Genomic DNA, 19,869 nt, shown 5'->3' on the forward strand with positions numbered 1-19,869 from the left:
ATTTCCATTAGATTATTTTCTAATATAAGTGTTTTGGCCCACTTACAATGACAATAACATATTGTTTTTCATGAGCTGTGTACTAGTATTATATGTCTGGGTAGGGGGTCCTACTTTGGAAATAATGTGTACCCCTTTCAGATATCGCATTTAGTTTCCACTAAAACATTCACATGTTGCACAATGAGATGTAAACATGGGATTATGTGTACATTCCTGTATCTTTCGGTTTGTAAAATATATATCTATTAGTATTTCTTTAATATAATAACATCATTTTATGATTACGGTTCGGGTTCGGTGAATGCGCATATGAAACTGGTGGGGTTCAGTACCTCCAACAAGGTTAAGAACCACTGCATTACATGATCAGACCAGGAGGAAAGCGGATGACAAGTGACCATCGGGAGTTTTTTCTAACTCTCTGGCCCGCAAGACACAGTTGAAAAAACTTAAATAAGCTTATAAAATGTCAATTATTAAATGACGGGGTACTTTACGTGAAATTCAATAACAAATTATTTATTACTTATTTTCCTTTTTAAACACAACATTATATTTATATTGGCAGATTTCTCAGTGTCTCACTTCAGTCTTTGGGGGTTTCATGCATAGTATGATTGTCTGAATGCCAATTCGATCCCTACCCATGTTCATGTCAGACAAAATATAAATCGGGTTAGCACAGTCTCGTTTTTGTTTTTCAGAGAGTTGGGCATCTGTGGTAAAGACTTGCAGGCATTGACTACCTTGATGCACATAGCATCAATAATACTAATAGAATAATAATAGCAGAGTCTTTGCCGGTTTCAATAAGTCAATTTTAAGGCTTTTTTAAAAACCATAATGAATTCAATTTTAAATCCATCGATTTTCTACCGCTTGTCCCTCTTGGGGATGCGGCGGGCTGGAGCCTATCCCAGCTGCATTTGGGCGCAAGGCAGAGTACACTCTGGACAAGTCAACACAGATAGACACCATTCTAACAAAAAATACAAAAACATGATGAAACATCGGAGGCACATAATGAATTGTAAACACCGGTATATGAACTACTTCACAGCTCTTTCACATTTGAAAACACAATGTTTCACCTAACTAAAAACACCTGAAACCTCTCTAATGTGAACTAATATTTGTTTGGAACGTTGAAATAAATATCGGCAACGGCCACTTTTCTGATTTGCCATGGAATTACAATGTTTTCATTCCCAATGTTCCAAAATGTTCTTGCATAGGGTGCATGTGTTTGATATCAAGTGTTTTCACGTGACGAAAGTCAGCCATATGGAAAAAAAGCCCTACTGAAAGGGACTGTTAGCTCCTCTACTAAAGCTAAACGGTCAACTTTAACATTGGGTTTTTAGAATTAAGCAAACAGGGAAAACATTTTTTTTATTTATTTAATCTTTATTTATCCAGAGTAAAGCAAATAAGAACATATATTAATTTGCAATGCTGACCTAGCAAAGAGGCAGCATTTACATGAAAGAGATGTTGAAGTTTGATGATAATCACTCATCGTCTCTCATTTACCAACAAAGACTGTCGCTATAGATCACTCAACAGTTCACAAATACTCTTAACGTGTGGGGGTAAATGAGATGAAAGTAAACATAATTTCTAAGATTGACAAGCGTAAAAAAAACCTACACGGAAAATATCTGCAAGTTGTGAACAACAGTGCAGATAGTGGACAATAAGGAAGCCTTTGGTGGTGTTTCTTGCCGTAATTATACATACACACACATTATACACTAAAACACTACAGTGATTTGACAATGAGCTTTGAGTATGCGCTTTTACTGCAACTAGTGTCTACTTTTAAATATGTGTGGTACAAAACAAGTAAAACATCAATTCAGTATTGGTTTTCCAGTTTGTGTTGAGATCATGTGATATTTTAAGTTTACAAGGAACACATTGATAAAAAATTCATAGTATCACAAGTCGAATTCAGGCATATTCGGCTGAAACAATCACAAAAAACTAAATATGTCCAATAATGGCTTTTTTGCCGATATCCGATATTCCGATATTGTCAAACTCTTGATTACTGATTCCGATATCAACCGATACCGATATATACAGTCGTGGAATTAACACATTATTATGCCTAATTTTGTTGTGATGCCCCGCTGGTTGCATTAAACAATGTAACAGGGTTTTCCAAAATAAATCAACTCAAGTTATGGGAAAAAAATGTCAACATGGCACTGCCATATTTATTATTGAAGTCACAAAGTGCATTATTTTTTTTAACATGCCTCAAAACAGCAGCTTGGAATTTGGGACATGCTCTCCCTGAGAGAGCATGAGGAGGTTGAGGTGGGCGGGGTTGAGGTGTGGGGTAGGGGTAGCGGGGGGTGTATATTGTAGCGTCCCGGAAGAGTTAGTGCTGCAAGGGGTTCTGGGTATTTGTTCTGTTGTGTTTATGTTGTGTTACGATGCGGATGTTCACCCGAAATGTTTGTCATTCTTGTTTGGTGTGGGTTCACAGTGTGGCGCATATTTGTAACAGTGTTAAAGTTGTTTATACGCCCACCCTCAGTGTGACCTGTATGGCTGTTGACCAAGTATGCCTTGCATTCGCTTGTGTGTGTGAAAAGCCGTAGATATTATGTGATTGGGCCGACACGCAAAGGCAGTGCCTTTAAGGTTTATGGTACAGCGGCGTTTTAAAAAGTCATACATTTTACTTTTTGAAACCGATACCGATAATTTCCGATACTACATTTTAAAGCATTTATTGGCCGATAATATCGGCAGTCCGATATTATCGGACATCTCTACAAAAAACCCTACAAAATACAGGACGGGCTGTACAATCAAACCTTTAATCAACCAAGCATTACACAGGAAATCACTGGTAAATATCTTACTTGTACGAGCATGTGGCAGATTTCCGTTTGTCCTGCCTCAGCTGCTGCATGGAGAGGGGTGCGTTTGTTCTGTGAGTCCACCTTAAAGTTGGGGTCGATACCATCTACTGCATCGTGCGTCAAGATGCAAAGCATTCGGATGAACACAGAGTTGCGACAATGACAAAGAAAAAGGCACAAGTGACATACCCAGCATGAGCACGACTCTCTTAAGTTCTCCCTGTTTGGCTGAGAGGTACAGTTGCTTTGGGTGAAAACGCAGCTTCTTTGGTCTGGTCAAAGTCAAAATGAAAATATTTGGAGAGGGATCGCTTTGGACAGTAAAAACGTTCCAGACTAACTACAACATACTTCTCTGTGTTGAGAGCAACCAGGACACTTTCAAGGGTTTCTCGTGGTGGTACTTGCAAAGGTGGAGATGGGGGTGTTGCTCCAATACTATCCTGCAGTACAGAGGTCCTGGAGGATCCAGGAAAAGATGGTTCTGAGTCTTGCTGTGGTGCCGAACCGGCGGAAAGAGAGCTGTCTGCGCCACCATTGCCATCACACATCACAGTCAACTGTGAGGACCTGGAAAAAACAACAAGAGGGTCTGTTAATCCCAAAGCAGTATAATTCTTATACAACTAGAAATGGGCTGTGGACAAACACCAGTTTACTACACTGAAGTTGTTTACGAAAATAAAGTTGTTAAAAAAAAACGGTTTATTTTTCTACTTCTATATACTGTACACAATAATAACTGACCACAGTTTCATGACCACTTCAAGTGTCGTTTTCAGTCTTTAAAAGATGATGCAGCCTTCAGTGTTACCCATACATTAAGTTGTTTGTGGCAGCCTTCCACAAATAAATTTGGACGCCCACAAATGTGAAGCTTCCTTTGTGATCGCTAATTAGTACAAAAGTATTTGGCCACCTGCGTTTACTCACATATTAACTTGAAGTGCCATCCCATGGAATTGTCCAAAATGTTTTGGTATTCTGGAGCATTCAAAGTTCCTTTCACTGGAACTAAGGGGCCAAGCCCAAATCCTGAAAACCAACCCCACACCATAATTCCTCCTCCACCAAATTTCACACTCAGCACAATGCAGTCCGAAATGTAGCGTTCTCCTGGCAACCTCCAAACCCGGACTCGTCCATCAGATTGCCAGATGGAAAAGCGTGATTCATCAGTCCAGGGAACACGTCTCCACTACTCTAGAGTCCAGTGGCGATGTGCTTTACACCACTTTGCATTAGACTTGGAGATGTATGGCTTAGATGCAGCTGCTTGGCCATGGAAACCCATTCCATGAAGCTCTCTGCGTACTGTACGTGGGCTAATTGGAAGGTCACATGAAGTTTGGAGCTCTGTAGCAAATGACTGAGCAGAAAGTCTTTGCACTATGCGCTTCAGCATCCGCTGACCCCTCTCTGTCAGTTTACGTGGCATACCACTTGGTGGCTGAGTTGCTGTTGTTCCCAAACTCTTCACTTTTCTTTTAATAAAGTTGACTTTGGAATATTTAGGAGCGAGGAAATTTCATGACTGGATTTGTTGCACAGGTGGCATCCTATTAAAGTTCCACGCTGGAAATCACTGAGAGCGGCCCATTCTTTCACAAATGTTTGTAGAAACAGTCTCCATGTGTAAGTGCTTGATTTTATACCCCGGGCTAAGTAATTAGGGCACCTGATTCTCATCATTTGAATGGGTGGCCAAATACTTTTAACAATATAGTGTATTTAGACTGTGTGAATGTAACTTGTCGTTCCAACTCTGTACATTAGATGGCACTGTAACTCCATCACACCTAATTTGCAGCTGGTCTGAAACTGTGTTAGCAATTTGGGGCCCTTTTTAAGTAGTAAAAGCAGTGCACTTGCTTGTATTCTGGCATTCTCCCCCTTGACATAAATATGTCAGTACACACCTTCATCCAAGATATGCGCACTGAGTGGCGCAACCCTAAAATGTCAGTGTTCCCTGTCAAATCTGGCTTAGTAATTTTGTAGTTACACGCTTATGAGGGTGCAATAAGTCTAGCGTTCCGGGAAGGTGAAACATTATACTGCACTTGAAGTTGAATGCTGTACTACACCCCACATCATTAAATGATCAAATAAACTTCCAGAAAACGATCAAATATATTCTAATCGCTTTAGTTGAAGACACCTGGGAACATTCATTGACATGAGTACAAAAGTGTCATAACGCCACAATGAAATTAACAACTACAAAACAAATCCTGGCTCTGGTGCTGCGTAAAGTGCCCAACAATGGCGTAACGTAAGGCGATCGTGCATGTACATCCTGGAACGCTATACGTATATGTTGTATATATACGTTAACGAAGACAGTGGTTGTAGCGTGACATTCACAACTTTTCCATGTTTCACCATTTTCACACAGTCAAAAAATAAGGTACGATGGCAAAGTAAATTAATCACATCCGCCGGCCTTTATTCACAATTTACACACGTGTGTTTCCTTTTGTGCCAATGTCTGGATGGGAGAATACGAATAGGACAAATTTGTGTTATTTCAAGCACATGGAAAAACACTTAAAGGGGTCATATTAGGACTGTTTCCTACATTTAAAACACTTTCAAACCACACACAAAAATATGGTAATCGTTTTGAACTTACTGAAAAAAGATACTCATGTCATTATGTAAATTATAACTGAACTATTTATTATTGTAAGATAACTTAAAATTAATTGATTTAAATTGTGTTACAAAATAATAACAGGAAGTGAACAAATGCACGAGTAGCTGCTATGAAGTGGAAATGGGTAGGAATTAGAGATGTCCGATAATATCGGACTGCCGATATTATCGGCCGATAAATGCTTTAAAATGTAATATCGGAAATTATCGGTATCGGTTTCAAAAAGTAAAATGTATGACTTTTTAAAACGCCGCTGTGTACACGGACGTAGGGAGAAGTACAGAGCGCCAATAAACTTTAAAGGCACTGCCTTTGCGTGTCGGCCCAGACACATAATATCTGCAGCTTTTCACACACACAAGTGAATGCAAGGCATACTTGGTCAACAGCCATACAGGTCACACTGAGGGTGGGCGTATAAACAACTTTAACACTGTTACAAATATGCGCCACACTGTGAACCCACACCAAACAAGAATGACAAACACATTTCGGGAGAACATCCGCACCGTAACACAACATAAACACAACAGAACAAATACCCAGAACCCCTTGCAGCACTAACTCTTCCGGGATGCTACAATATACACCCCCTGCTACCCCCCTAAACCTCCCCAACCTCAACCTCCTCATGCTCTCTCAGGGAGAGCATGTCCCAAATTCCAAGCTGCTGTTTTGAGGCATGTTAAAAAAAATAATGAACTTTGTGACTTCAATAATAAATATGGCAGTGCCATGTTGGCATTTTTTTCCATAACTTGAGTTGATTTATTTTGGAAAACCTTGTTACATTGTTTAATGCATCCAGCGGGGCATCACAACAAAATTAGGCATAATAATGTGTTAATTCCACGACTGTATATATCGGTATCGGTTGATATCGGTATCGGTAATTAAGAGTAGGACAATATCGGAATATCGGATATCGGCAAAAAAGCCATTATCGGACATCTCTAGTAGGAATAGATAAGCTTTACTCCTACCTACGGTACTTATTTTCGGACATGTTAAGAAAAATGAAAAAAAAAATTTAAATATGTGATGTATCATGTTGAAATTGCATACAAACATCCAACTTCCTAAACATGTAATGGTGGTTCTTTGGTCAAAATGTTGCATAGATTTTGTTCTGCAGACCATCTTCGAACCGTTTTCTGACCGTCTCTTGAGAATACGTCGTTTTGTTTGAAGTCTTATTTACGTGCTGAAGTCCTCCTCCAAGCCAAGCCTCCTTTGATTGCATCTCAAAACACCAGTCATGTCCCATATTGAGTAGTCTACTGACAGATATGAGTTACAACTCTACGTTAATTTCAATTAGAAATGGCAACAGCGGAGGATTTTTGCATGCATGTATGAGCCAGTCTGACCAACAAGAGGATACAGAAAAATAAGGAACTTACTGACAACAACTGAATAAAGTGGCGGACTTGCGCAAGGCTCTTCGGGTAAACCTCTACCATATATGGAGATATCCGCTGATGTAACTACCGTATTTTTTGGATTATAAATCGCAGTATTTTTCACAGTTTGGTCGGGGGTGTGCGACTTATACTCTGGAGCGATTTATGTGTAAAATTATTAACACATTACCGTAAAATATCAAATAATATTATTTATCTCATTCATGTAAGAGACTAGGCGTATATCAGCAACCGAAACCATCCTGTCCGGATTCAGAAAGGCTGGAATAATTGGAACTGCAACGGATGATAACTCTGACGTAAGCGACGTACCGATAGAAGAGGAAGCGGCGCATTGTCTACCTTTGGAGTTGGCAGAGTTGTTTAGAAGCGACACAGAGGAAGAAGATTTCATGGGATTTAGCGATTAGGAGTGACCGATTGTTTGGTAAACGTACAGCATGTTCTATATGTTATAGTTATTTGAATGACTCTTACCATAATATGTTACGTTAACATACCAGGCACGTTCTCAGTTCGTTATTTATGCCTCATATAACGTACTTCAGCCTGTTGTTCACTATTCTTTATTTATTTTAAATTGCCTTTCAAATGTCTATTCTTGGTGTTGGGTTTTATCAAATAAATTTCTCCAAAAAATGCGACTTTTACTCTAGTGCGATTTATATATGTTTTTTTCCTTCTTTATTATGCATTTTCGGCCGGTGCGACTTATAATCCGAAAAATACGGTAAGACAAAATATGTCACTAAAAACTCAAAATTCCAAATGGCTCGTCTAGACCAAGTTTGGAAAAAGACAAGATTGTTTTATTAATATTTCCCCCCTGCCTTCATGGTATGATTTAAATTTTTTGGAACTTATAGTAATCACAAATACGCAAAAAAAGGTACCCCTTTAAGCACAAACGACAGATCTAGCGACAGATCTAGTGTTATTGCTCAGACTCAGACTCTAGCCATCTTATGTTCTCAGCCGGTGCTGCTGATAAGACAGATATCATCTTCTAATGGACGTTGCAGACGATGGGTTCTGTCGCAGATGTGTAACATTGCATTTCTTTATCCAAACTAGGTATACAGTACTCGATAAACTTTTAATTAATCAAACAAATCAGTTAAACGCTAACACAGCAGATCATTCACCTGCCAGTGGTGGTGTCTGCTCTGCCCTCATGGGCTCCCGGCGTGACTGGTCCATGAGCGAGTGCAGTCGGTACAGTGGAGGTGGTGTCTGCCTTTGCGATGGTCACCTCCTTGGCCTTGCTGGCCTCCTCCCCACAGTGCGGGCAGAAGCTTTGACCTTTCAGCACAGATGCACAGGCATTGTGGAAACGGTGTGAAATGTTCATGTCAGGTTGGCATTCCATGAAGGTCCCCTGCACAGAAAAGGACACGGGTGTGTTTAATGAAGTGGCTGTAGAGTCCATTGATTGTAAAAATTTAAAAGTGTAATACAGTGCAACCCGTTAATGCCTACGACAGTCAGTCCGTCGAAGAAGTGTCGACCCACCCGAAATGTACTGAAGTCATGAAGAAGTTAATATTGAATGTCATCCAATGAATTTTCAGTAATTACTTGATTTGACAAGCAGGTCATCAAACACAATTACAGTCTTATTCACATGCGAACCAAAAAGTAAACAATACATGTCATATCAACTAAAACAGTCAAACATGTTTGCTGACGTCAACTTCAGCTGGCACTTTTTAGTAAGATAAACATGGTCTTGAGTTGGTCAACATAGGCGAGTTGTCGACATAAGTAGGTTCCACCGTATTTCCTTGAATAAAAATCTGCAAAATGATTTAGTATAATCTGTTGACTGACAAATATGCAGCCATTAAAACCTTATGCCATTACTTTTTGCATTTTATCATTACTGTCACAGGTAGGGATGGGAATTGGTAAGATGTTTCCCGTTCTGACTCCACTTTTGATTCTGCTTAACGATTTGGTTCCTTATTAGTTCTCCTATCGATTATTTGGAGAAAAAAAGAAAAAAGAAACAAGTGGATTAGCATACATTTTGTTTAGTTTAGAGAGAACATGACTTAGCAAAGCCAATAGTGATGTGTTATGAGGCACATAGCACAGAAAAAAAATAACTTATGAAAATATATATATATATATTGCCCTGTCCAGCCACTCAGGCAAATTATATTGTTCATGTAGATGCCCATATTTGCTGTACAGATTTACTTTACAAAAGAAAAGTTTGGGATACTTCTTGTTGCCTTATATGTATTTGACTTTATTAAATAGATTTATAGAATGATATTAACATTATATATATATATATATATATATATATATATATATATATATATATATATATATATATATATATATATATATATATATATATATATATATATATATATTTATATATATACTGTATATACATATATATATATATATACATATATTATATAATTATTATTAATATTAATGTTTGGCGCAGCCGGATCAGAGCAGGATGGGATAGGAAAAAAAAAGGAAGACAGAGGAAAATTGCGCGGACAACAGGTGGGATAAGACAGAGAGACAACAACAACAACAACAACAGAATAACATCAGCAAATACGATATGCACAAATATGATACGAAAAGTGATAGCAGAGAAGCAGTTAGTGAAGTAAATATTAATAACACATCAATGACAATGAACATTATTGCACTACAAATGGAGCAATAAAAATACCAATAGAAATGGCACTATTGATAATGAATAATAATAATAATTACCTCTATTATCAACGATACCATTGTTTCAAATGCAACAATACATATATGTAATGATAACTTGAATTACAAAAGACAATCTTCATTATAGTCTTCCAGTGCTTACAGATTTTAATATTTTAATATGTTGTTTGCTTATTTTTGCCTTAGTTATAATTTGGCGGATATTAAATGATTTATAATTGTTTGACAGCCGTGTTATCCGCTTGACTGTTTTTTCCCGCGTCACGTACGCTCTCGCGACACTACAGATAGATAAAAGGCAGTGAGAGACGTGAACTGGAGCGAATACTGCCCGCCTCGGAGCCTGAATCTGTCTCTCCTCTTGCTCATCGAAATTAGAAAGCATTAATTTCCATTTAACACATAATAGCGCTAACATGATAGGTGGTGAGTTAGTACCTGTTATATTTACGGCGGATGACGTGCTAGCGTTACTGCTGCTGGGATGGGATCGACACGCAACTTTCATTTATAGTTATTGCAAGCTTTACATTCAAATCTTTCAGCATATTGCTCGTATGTCCTACTCTTTATGAAATAGCAATTTTGCAATTATTACAAGTAGTGCTGTTGCAATCTTTTCTTGTAAAATGTAGCCAGACTTGAGAGTGTTTGTTTCGCCCTGAGGCCGCCATTTCCCTGTCTGACGTCATTATGCAACGTGCATAATGACGTCAGACTAGGGCTGGGCGATATATCGATATTCTCGATATATGGCGGGTTTGTCTCTGTGCGATATAGAAAATGACTATATCGTGATATTCGAGTATACGTTCTCACGCAGTTGCTTTTAGCTGCGGGCAGTACACTACAGGCTCTTCTCACTCTTTGTTATCTCTCCTTCTCACAGAGACATAAAACAAGCGCAACTTCTTACATACGTCACTGTCTCTCCTTCTCACAGAGACATAAAACAAGCGCACCTTCTTACATACGTCACTGTCTCTCCTTCTCACAGAGACATAAAACAAGCGCACCTTCTTACATACGTCACATAGGTATACGCCCTCTCGCTAGTAGAGGTAGCGGCATGGGTAACGCTAGCTGTGGTGCGAGTGGTAATACGAGAGAAAGAAGGTGCGAATCTGGTAACAAATGAAGGACAAATTATTTCCCAAGAAAAACAGCACTGGGTCCATCGTCTGGCGGTGGTTTGGCTTCAAGTGGGAATATGTCGAACATACAACCGTAATTTGTCAAGTGTGGGGCAAAAGCGTTGTTACAAAAAGTAGCATTACTGCTAATATGTAGCATCATTTGAAAAGTCACCTGCTAGACAATGAAGAGTGCTTACTCCGCATGTCAACATCTCCGTTAGGTGCCTCACCAACAAAATGCAGAGGCAAACATTTCCACATCAACACCGTATGAAAAAACTAGTCAACAACAGAAGGAGATAACGTCCGCAGGAACCTACCTCATAGCGAAGGACATACACTATTTGATTTCCTATTATGCAGCTCATTTTTATTTGACAGTTATTGAAATATCTTGTGTGACATCATGCACAAAAGTGCCCTTTATTTGTTTGAAACAATTGTAGTGGCATTCTGTACAAAAAGTACACTTTAATTTTGTGTTGTTTTGATATGTCATCTTAGTGACATGATGCACAAAAGTGCACTAATAGCTTGTTTTAAAATGTCTCTGACAATCTTGCACTTTCTGTTTTGAAATGACATGAATGTTTGTGCCATTGCTTAATAACTGTTTAATAAATACAGTTTTGGTCAATTGACTTAGTTGTGATTTTCCTCTCTGATTGAAAGTATATATTAATGCAGTATGAACAAGAATGTTTTAATGTAGACACATAGGATCATCATACTGCTGTGATTATATGCATCAAGTGTTCATTCAAGGCTAAGGCAAAATATCGAGATATATATCGTGTATTTAAAATATATATATCGTGTGCTTAAAAATATCGAGATATTAAAAAAAGGCCATATCGCCCAGCCCTACGTCAGACACTATGCAAATGGTTAAGGGAATTGTTTGAAAAACTGGCAAGCGATTCAAAGGAACTGACACAATGGGAACTGGTTCTGAAAATAAAACTGTTTTCGAATCACATCCCTCATCACAGGTTAAACAACAGGCAACACAATCTGCCCATAAAGTCCTCTAACTATGGATGTTCTTGAAAGTATCTAAAATAATTGTATTGTATCTTAATAGGACAACCTGGATCAGAAAAGAGCAATGTGACCTTGGACTTACAGCTCTGCAGAAGAAGCCACAGCCGGGGCAACATTGGTGCTTTACCATGCCGTTACGGTGGTCCTCACATAGTACCAGCAGCTGAACAGAGTTGGAAGGTCGCATCATTTCTTGCTTCAAAACGGCACCTTGGCAACGGGTCAGTTGTCCATCAACGCTCTCGGTGGCCATACACTTCCTGTCTGCCAGGATGAGAATCTCCCGGCTCTTGGGGGTCTCCATACGGCAGCTGCACAGTGGTAGCTCCTGAGCCTCCTCCATTGGTGACCTTGAAGTGTCTGCGTAAGAACAAAAGTCTGATTGAGTCACTCTTTTCATAATATTGACAGCACTTTACACTACACTTTATCATCACAAAAATATTGTTCCTTTGTTTGGTTTTCATTAAACCTATATTATGAAACAAAGCAATTTAGGAATTCAAGTGATTAGTGATTAGGCTAAAAGTTTGGACAAACCTTCTCAATCCATGCGTTTTCTTTATTTTCATGACTATTTACATTGTAGATTGTCACTGAAGGCATCACAACTATGAATGAACACATGTGGAGTTATGTACTTAACAACAAAAGGTGAAATAACTGAAAACATATTTTATATTCTAGTTTCTTCAAAATAGCCACCCTTGGCTCTGATTACTGTTTTGCACACTCTTGGCATTCTTTTGAGTTTGAGTTTATTTCGAACATGCAAGCATACAACATGATACATCACAATTTTCAGTTTCTCTTTTCAATATGTTCGAAAAGGAGTAAGAAGAAGCACAGCTTATTTAATCCTACCCCTTTTCTTTTACGTAACAGTTGCTAAAACTTTTGTTCACTTCCTGTTCTCAATTTATTCAAAATATACTGCATAAGTAATCACAATAAAAATACTTAAATAAATAAATAATACTCTATGAAGTAAGTTACACTTCATATGATGAGATGAGTAAGATTATTTTGGGAATGAATGAATGGATGGATGAAATAAATTCAGAATGTTTATCATGGTTCTTCTTCTTTATACTTTGTAAACACTAAGTATAAAGAGTTTCTTGAAGTGGATCATATTAGTACATTGTTTGATTGCTTTGCGTAATCCATTTCTTAATTTAATTCCACATACAGATATACTGAAGGTCTTAAGTGTTGTACGTGCATACAAATATTTTAAATTACATTTTTCTCTAAGATTATATTTCTCCTCTTTTTTTGAAAATAATTAAATTAAGAATTTGGACACACCTTCTCATTTCAATGCCTTTTCTTTATTTTCATGACTATTTACATTGTAGATTGTCACCGAAGGCATCAAAACTATGACACCTGTGAAGTGAAAACCCTTTCAGGTGACTACCTCTTGAAGCTCATCGAGAGAATGCCAAGAGTGTGCAAAACAGTAATCAGAGCAAAGGGTGCCTATTTTGAAGGGACTAGAATATAAAACTTGTTGCCTTCAGTGACAATCTACAATGTAAATAGTCATGAAAATAAAAAAAACCCATTGAATGAGAAAGTGTGTCCAAACTTTTGGCCTGTGCTGTATACATATATATAGTACATACCGGTAGATACCCTCATTGTCTAGGGATGCACCGATGAATCAGCCACCGATCAGTTTCAGCTAATTTTAGTATGTGATTGGCTAATGCCAATTAACGGCTATAAATGCCAATCACAAAAGCTGATCCTCTCTACCTGATATTTCATTTATTTTTGGTCACACAGCTGACAGAGGCAGTTAGCAGCTAACTGTGTATGTTAATCCACAGTGTGGAGTTGCTCCCCTAAGTTAATCAAAATCACCTCCATTGCGTCAAATAAATTTTATTTCTTGCACGTATTATCACGAGAGGCTAAACATGTTACACGAAGAGTAAGAACAAGCAGGAGCAGACAAGAATGTTTGCTAATTGCTAAACTAGCTAGATATAACATGAGAAATAAGTGCTGAGGAAAGATTAAGAGGTGTAGATGGAAGCAAGTTACAGTAAAAACTAGATTAATAAGAGTTAAAGAGAAGATAATATAACAATGACTGTTGGTGTGTAGCGATCAGACATACACGTAAGGGGAGGGCGGATCCACCCATATATTGGCAGTGTCAATACCAAGGCTCGTATCTGTATGACTGATACTTTTGATTGGATCCATATTTGTATTTTCTAAAAAACTATGTTTTTGTTGCATTTGTTTTTGTTAGTTTAGTTTTTATTTAGTTATTGTTTACTATTGATTTTGTTTTTTAATAAAATAAAAAAGGAACTAGTTTAAATATTGTGTTGATTTTGTTAAACTGTCAATAGCACTCACCATAAATACATAAAAACATTTACAGTTAATAGATGTGATTAGTAGCCGTATCAATCGATCTTACTCAAGGTTGATTGGTATTGGAATCGGCAGCATAAAACCTTGATCGGAACATCCCTAGCAATTTCAGTTACAGATACCAGCCAACGTACAACAGAGAATGAGCTAGGTGACAGGTGTACGCGGTGTCAGTAGTTCTTACCGTTGACCATTACCCTCCTCTTGCGCTTCCTGGACGGCCGGAGCCAAGCACTGTCTGCTTTTGTTTTGTTTTTCAGCTTCTTCTTGAGACTAGACTCCGTGCTCTGAGGCAGACAGATACAAGTGAAGTGAAGTGAAGTGAATTACTGTATATTTATATAGCGCTTTTTCTCTAGTGACTCAAAGCGCTTTACATCTTGAAACCCAATATCTAAATTACATTTAAACCAGTGTGGGTGGCACTGGGAGCAGGTGGGTAAAGTGTCTTGCCCAAGGACACAACGGCAGTGACTAGGACGGCGGAAGCGGGGATCGAACCTGCAACCCTCAAGTTGCTGGCACGGCCACTCTACCAACCGAGCTATACCACAAGTTCATTCATGGGACGATGAACGAAAATAAAGAGAGCATTGTCTGAAGCAAGAGGATGAAAAGTATTTGATTGCTTTAAGTTTGAGCTTACCAAGTCCGACTCGGTGCCCTCCTCCTCAGCCTCTACTCCAGACTCGTCGGAATCTGGTTCATTCTCTGCCTAATGACAAGTTTCAGTTCCAATATTTAGTACAGACACATCAATTGCATTTACTTGGATTATTTCCAGCTCTTTGACATTATACATTTTTTTCCAGGCCAATACTGCTGGAATCAACGTTTATGTTCAAACCTGAGAGATGGATTCAGATGTTGGACTGTCTTCCTGGACAGCAGTGATAACTTCCTCTCCTTGCTGCTGTCCTTCCTCATCAGAGTCCACCTCATCTGAGTCTTCCTCCTCCTGCCCCTCCTCAGTTGCACAATCAACCTTGTCACCATTGATGTTTGTCTGAGAGGTAAAACAACAATAATGAGAATATAACCGGACAAAACTTGTGTTTATAGCATTACAGTAATAGAGGACTGGACAATAACAACAAGAAGCTAACAAACGTCCATACTGTACAGTTGTTTCTTGCTATTTGCTGGGGGTTATTGTTAGAATAATTGTATCTAAGTTATCACAAAAACTTTGTGTTGAAATGAGAAGACCAAAAGCTGTCTTTGAACCTACCAAGAAGGCTTGTAAAACTCCACTGTGTAGGATGGAAGCAACATGAAGGTTTTTATGTTCCTTTCATGTATTGTAATCAACAGAAAGATATTGTTTTAACCCAAGAACTACAAAGCGGAGAGAAGGCAGGATCTGCCCAAGTTCCAGACGACCTCTTTTCTAACTGTTTTACGAACCTCTTTTTGAACTCTTTTACGACCTCTTTTTTGAACCGACCTTTTCTGTGGACTCTTTACGACCCTCGTCCCTTAGAAACAGCTGTTGCCATGTGGTCAGGGAAGGTCAAAATAAAAGAAGAAGGCGTGAAATCTTTTGACAGAGCGTGCTGAGACACTGTTAAAGGGTACAGTGTCCATGCGTCTCTCCTCAAATTTAACCAAATTTAATTCTGTCTCTGTTTAATTCTTTGCTTCTTGTCTTGTTTAATAGATGTCATCAGTGTTTGAACCCGACAGTTATGATCCCAAAAAATGTGTAACTTTCACCAAAAAAAAAAATCATATTAATGCTTTGACTTAATGAACACATTGTCGATCCAAATCAATCTAAAAACAATTTAAATAATTTACAGTCAATCTAACTCATGGATGATTGTATCTGCATCGGCAGCATAAAACCCTGATTGAAACAGCTCTAATTCATTCACATTTATGAATTACATTTACTTTTTACGATGTGATGACTACAGACCTCTGGTCCCTTGGCATCCTTGAACATTTCCAGCATTGTCGTCTGCCGAAGAATTTTCTGTTTCTTCTTGGGAACCAGGTTGTAAATTCCCATTCTTCGCTTCTTCTTACGGGATGACAACCCTGCCGTGAAGTAGGCTAGATAAAGAGACATGATGTGTACAGACCCAAGTACAGCAAATTTTCTTGGCGTTTTTGTCAATGGGTGATATTTTTGTCTCTAACCTATTGGACCAAGTTGGAGCTTGGCTGGCGTTGAAATAAGTGGAGGCGGAGATACTGGAGGAGTTGCTGGTGACGTTGTTGAAGAAGCTTGTGCTGAAGTTGAAAAAGGATTTTGAGGTAGATGGTTCTCCGCTGAAACCTGCTGTGAGGGTTTTGGTGTGTCAGACGCTACCAAAGTCTCCATTTTGGCGTTCTGTGCTTCTCTTAGTTCTCTTTTAAGAAGCTGTAAGTGACAAAAACAGAAACTGTGCAGCCAGTGTTTGAAACATACATTATTGTGACCAACATTGCATTAACCAGTGAGATGTGATTAGTCATTGCCAACAAAAATCGAAAATAAAATTTGTCCCTGACGGATTAATTTTTTTTTATACCACTATTGCTTTTACGGTACGACTAGTGATTGACAAGCAACACAAACAAACAAAAAATGGCTGCGACCACTGGCAACAACACAGCAAGCCAAAACATGGAAAGGATGTTAACATTTCACCCTAAACACGTCAAAGACACAAATAACTTACCGGTATTCAATTTCCAAAGCAGTACATCTGTGATGCGGCAGCATTTTAAAGCAGAGGTATGTCTAACGTCTCCTTGTTATGACAGGTAGCTTGTTAGCTAGCAAGCTAACAACAAAGAGACGAAGTTGTGTAAAAAAAAAAAAAAATAGAAACAACTATTATTTTGGCCTAATTCCACAAGCTAAACCATGTCGGTGAAAAACTGATGGCTAAAGTAGAGCCACGGACTGAAAATGTGTACACTTCATTAGTCGACTGATCGCTAAAATGGTCTATAAATAGTCGTTAATGGCAGACCTATTACCAATAGTACCAACGATTCTAGATCCACAAATGAGGAAATTCATTATAAAATGCTGAAACCTAAAGCCAAGCGATAGAAAATATAAATGAACTGTCTTTACAATAATTATTTCCAAAAGTTGTACCGTATTTTTCGGACTATAAGTCGCTCCGTAGTATAAGTCGCACCGGCCGAAAATGCATAATAAAGAAGGAAAAAACATCTATAAGACGCACTGGAGTATAAGTCGCATTTTGGGGGGAAATGTATTTGATAAAACCCAACACCAAGAATAGACATTTGAAAGGCTATTTAAAGTACCGTAATTTCCGGACTATAAGCCGCACCTGACTATAAGCCGCACCAGCTAAATTTAGGGGAAAATACAGATTGCTCCATATATAAGCCGCACCCGACTATAAGCCGCAGGGTTTTGATGTGTAATTACCGTAGTATATAGGGGTTCCTGCTACCACGGAGGGGATTGTCGGGACAGAGATGACTGTTTGGGAACGCAAAGCGTCCCATTTATTAACAATAAATCTTTCAATCATTCAATCAAACTTTCACATCTTTGACATGGCGAACAGCATTCGTGCAGAGTACAAATAATACAACGGTGCAAAGTAATACAAAGTGCTCGCCTGTACGTTATCAAAATAAGCAGCCTACCGGTATATGAAAAGTCAGTCTTTAATCATTGTGTCATCGTCTTCCTCCTGCGTACTAAAACCACCGAAATCCTCTTCGTCGGTGTCGGAGAAGAACAGGCCGTAAATAAGCCGCACCCTTGTATAAGCCGCAGGGACCAGAACGAGGGGAAAAAGTAGCGGCTTATAGTCCGGAAATTACGGTAAATAAAGAATAGTGAACAACAGGCTGAATAAGTGTACGTTATATGACGCATAAATAACCAACTGAGAACGTGCCTGGTATGTTAACGTAACATATTATGGTAAGAGTCATTCAAATAACTATAACATATAGAACATGCTATACGTTTACCAAACAATCTGTCACTCCTAATCGCTAAATCCCATGAAATCTTATACGTCTAGTCTCTTACGTGAATGAGCTAAATAATATTATTTGTTATTTTACGGTAATGTGTTAATCATTTCACACATAAGTCGCTCCCGAGTATAAGTCGTACCCCCGGCTAAACTATGAAAAAAACTGCGACGTATAGTCCGAAAAATACGGTATTTAGCTAGTTAGCTTTGCCAGACGTTTCTCAGCAGTATTAGACAACCTTTCCCCTAGGAAGAAATGTCTTATGCTCTTGCAGTTTGCCTAGCTTAAACTGATAGCTTAATAAATAAATTACAAAATACATTTTATAGCCTACAGTCTATACTGTATCTCAAAGGGGTGCCAGGAAAATATATATTAATATTCGAGTCATATTTATTTTCTATAATGATTCTGAATCGATTAAAACATTTTAAGAATCAATTTTTTAAAATAGTTTTAGGCCATTTTTGCGCTTATTCGCTGCACGTGTATATCATACACAGCAGCTGATAGGAGCTTTGGTCACCTGTAAGCTGTTTAGATAAAGTTTTATTGTCATTTATATGCCAAATAAAATATTGTGAGAATCAATTTAAGGCAAGAAACGTGTCAAATCAAGAATTAATTTGAAATTGAACCATCACCCCAAGAATCCAAAAGGAATTGAATTGCGAGTTGCAAGAGACACATCCCTAGTATCAAATACAAATGTGTTGCCCGGTAAAGCTGATGACAGTGTCTTTTCATGTTACGCTTTATTTTTTAAGCATAATGACAAATGTTTAAGATTTACCTAATGAATAATTTGCGATAAATATATGCCAGTTTATGAATGGTTGATTTATATAGGCTAGTAAGGTAAAGTTTTGTACCTGACAAGTTTCGGCTACCTTGCTTCTGCAGCCTTCATCAGAGGTGTAGAAGCAAGGTAGCCGAAACTTGTCAGGTACAAAACTTTACCTTACTAGCCTATATACATCAACCATTTATAAATACACATCAGTAGGTTAAATGAACCTCTACAACATATATAGATGCCAAGATCTGAAAGAAAGACTACATCTGCTGGTCTCATAATGTTGCCAAAAGGCTTTTGTCAGATTTTTGACATTTATCACTCAAAACTGGGACTTTATTCTCATTCAACTATAGATATCAGGACTTTACTCAAGTAACACAACTTTTTCCTTTCATATCAAGTAGAATGAAAAGGTGGTCAAAAGTTTACATACACTAGTAAATAACATAATAATGTCATAGCTGTCTTGAGTTTCCAATAATTTCTGCAACTCTTATTTATTTGTGATAGAGTGATTGGACACATACTTGTTTGTCACAAAAAACATTCATGAAGTTTGGTTCTTTTATGAATTTATTATGGGTCTACTGAAAATGTGACCAAATCTGCTGGGTCAAAAGTATACATACAGCAATGTTAATATGTGTTAACATGTCCCTTGGCAAGTTTCACTGCAATAAGGTGCTTTTGGTAGCCATCCACAAGCTTCTGGCAAGCTTCTGGTTGAATTTTTGACCACTCCTCTTGACAAAATTGGTGCAGTTCAGCTAAATTTGTTGGTTTTCTGACATGGACTTGTTTCTTCAGCATTGAAAAAACCATTCTGGGTATCACTCTATCTTATCTGTCTTGT

The 19,869-nt window shown here is 38.1% G+C and overlaps 1 protein-coding gene across 4 annotated transcripts in view; it reads right to left on the minus strand.

The window, feature by feature from the left end:
• The window catches only part of ehmt1b (euchromatic histone-lysine N-methyltransferase 1b), a 71,749-nt gene that overhangs the window by 22,415 nt on the left and 29,465 nt on the right, over positions 1 to 19,869 (minus strand). For 3 of the 4 annotated variants that reach the window (XM_062031562.1, XM_062031564.1, XM_062031566.1), the window contains exons 4-13: positions 16,397 to 16,619; positions 16,173 to 16,309; positions 15,099 to 15,257; positions 14,898 to 14,966; positions 14,436 to 14,538; positions 11,937 to 12,214; positions 8,111 to 8,343; positions 3,234 to 3,452; positions 3,072 to 3,154; positions 2,883 to 2,989 (exon numbers count right to left, since the gene is read on the minus strand). In XM_062031562.1, coding sequence (XP_061887546.1) covers positions 2,883 to 2,989; positions 3,072 to 3,154; positions 3,234 to 3,452; positions 8,111 to 8,343; positions 11,937 to 12,214; positions 14,436 to 14,538; positions 14,898 to 14,966; positions 15,099 to 15,257; positions 16,173 to 16,309; positions 16,397 to 16,619 — 1,611 coding nt within the window. The remainder of the gene's footprint in view (positions 1 to 2,882; positions 2,990 to 3,071; positions 3,155 to 3,233; positions 3,453 to 8,110; positions 8,344 to 11,936; positions 12,215 to 14,435; positions 14,539 to 14,897; positions 14,967 to 15,098; positions 15,258 to 16,172; positions 16,310 to 16,396; positions 16,620 to 19,869) is intronic. The other variant, XM_062031563.1, reaches the window with a different exon arrangement.

This window comes from Entelurus aequoreus, linkage group LG21, assembly GCF_033978785.1.
Source record: "Entelurus aequoreus isolate RoL-2023_Sb linkage group LG21, RoL_Eaeq_v1.1, whole genome shotgun sequence".
In the NCBI taxonomy this organism is placed as follows: Eukaryota; Metazoa; Chordata; class Actinopteri; order Syngnathiformes; family Syngnathidae; genus Entelurus; species Entelurus aequoreus.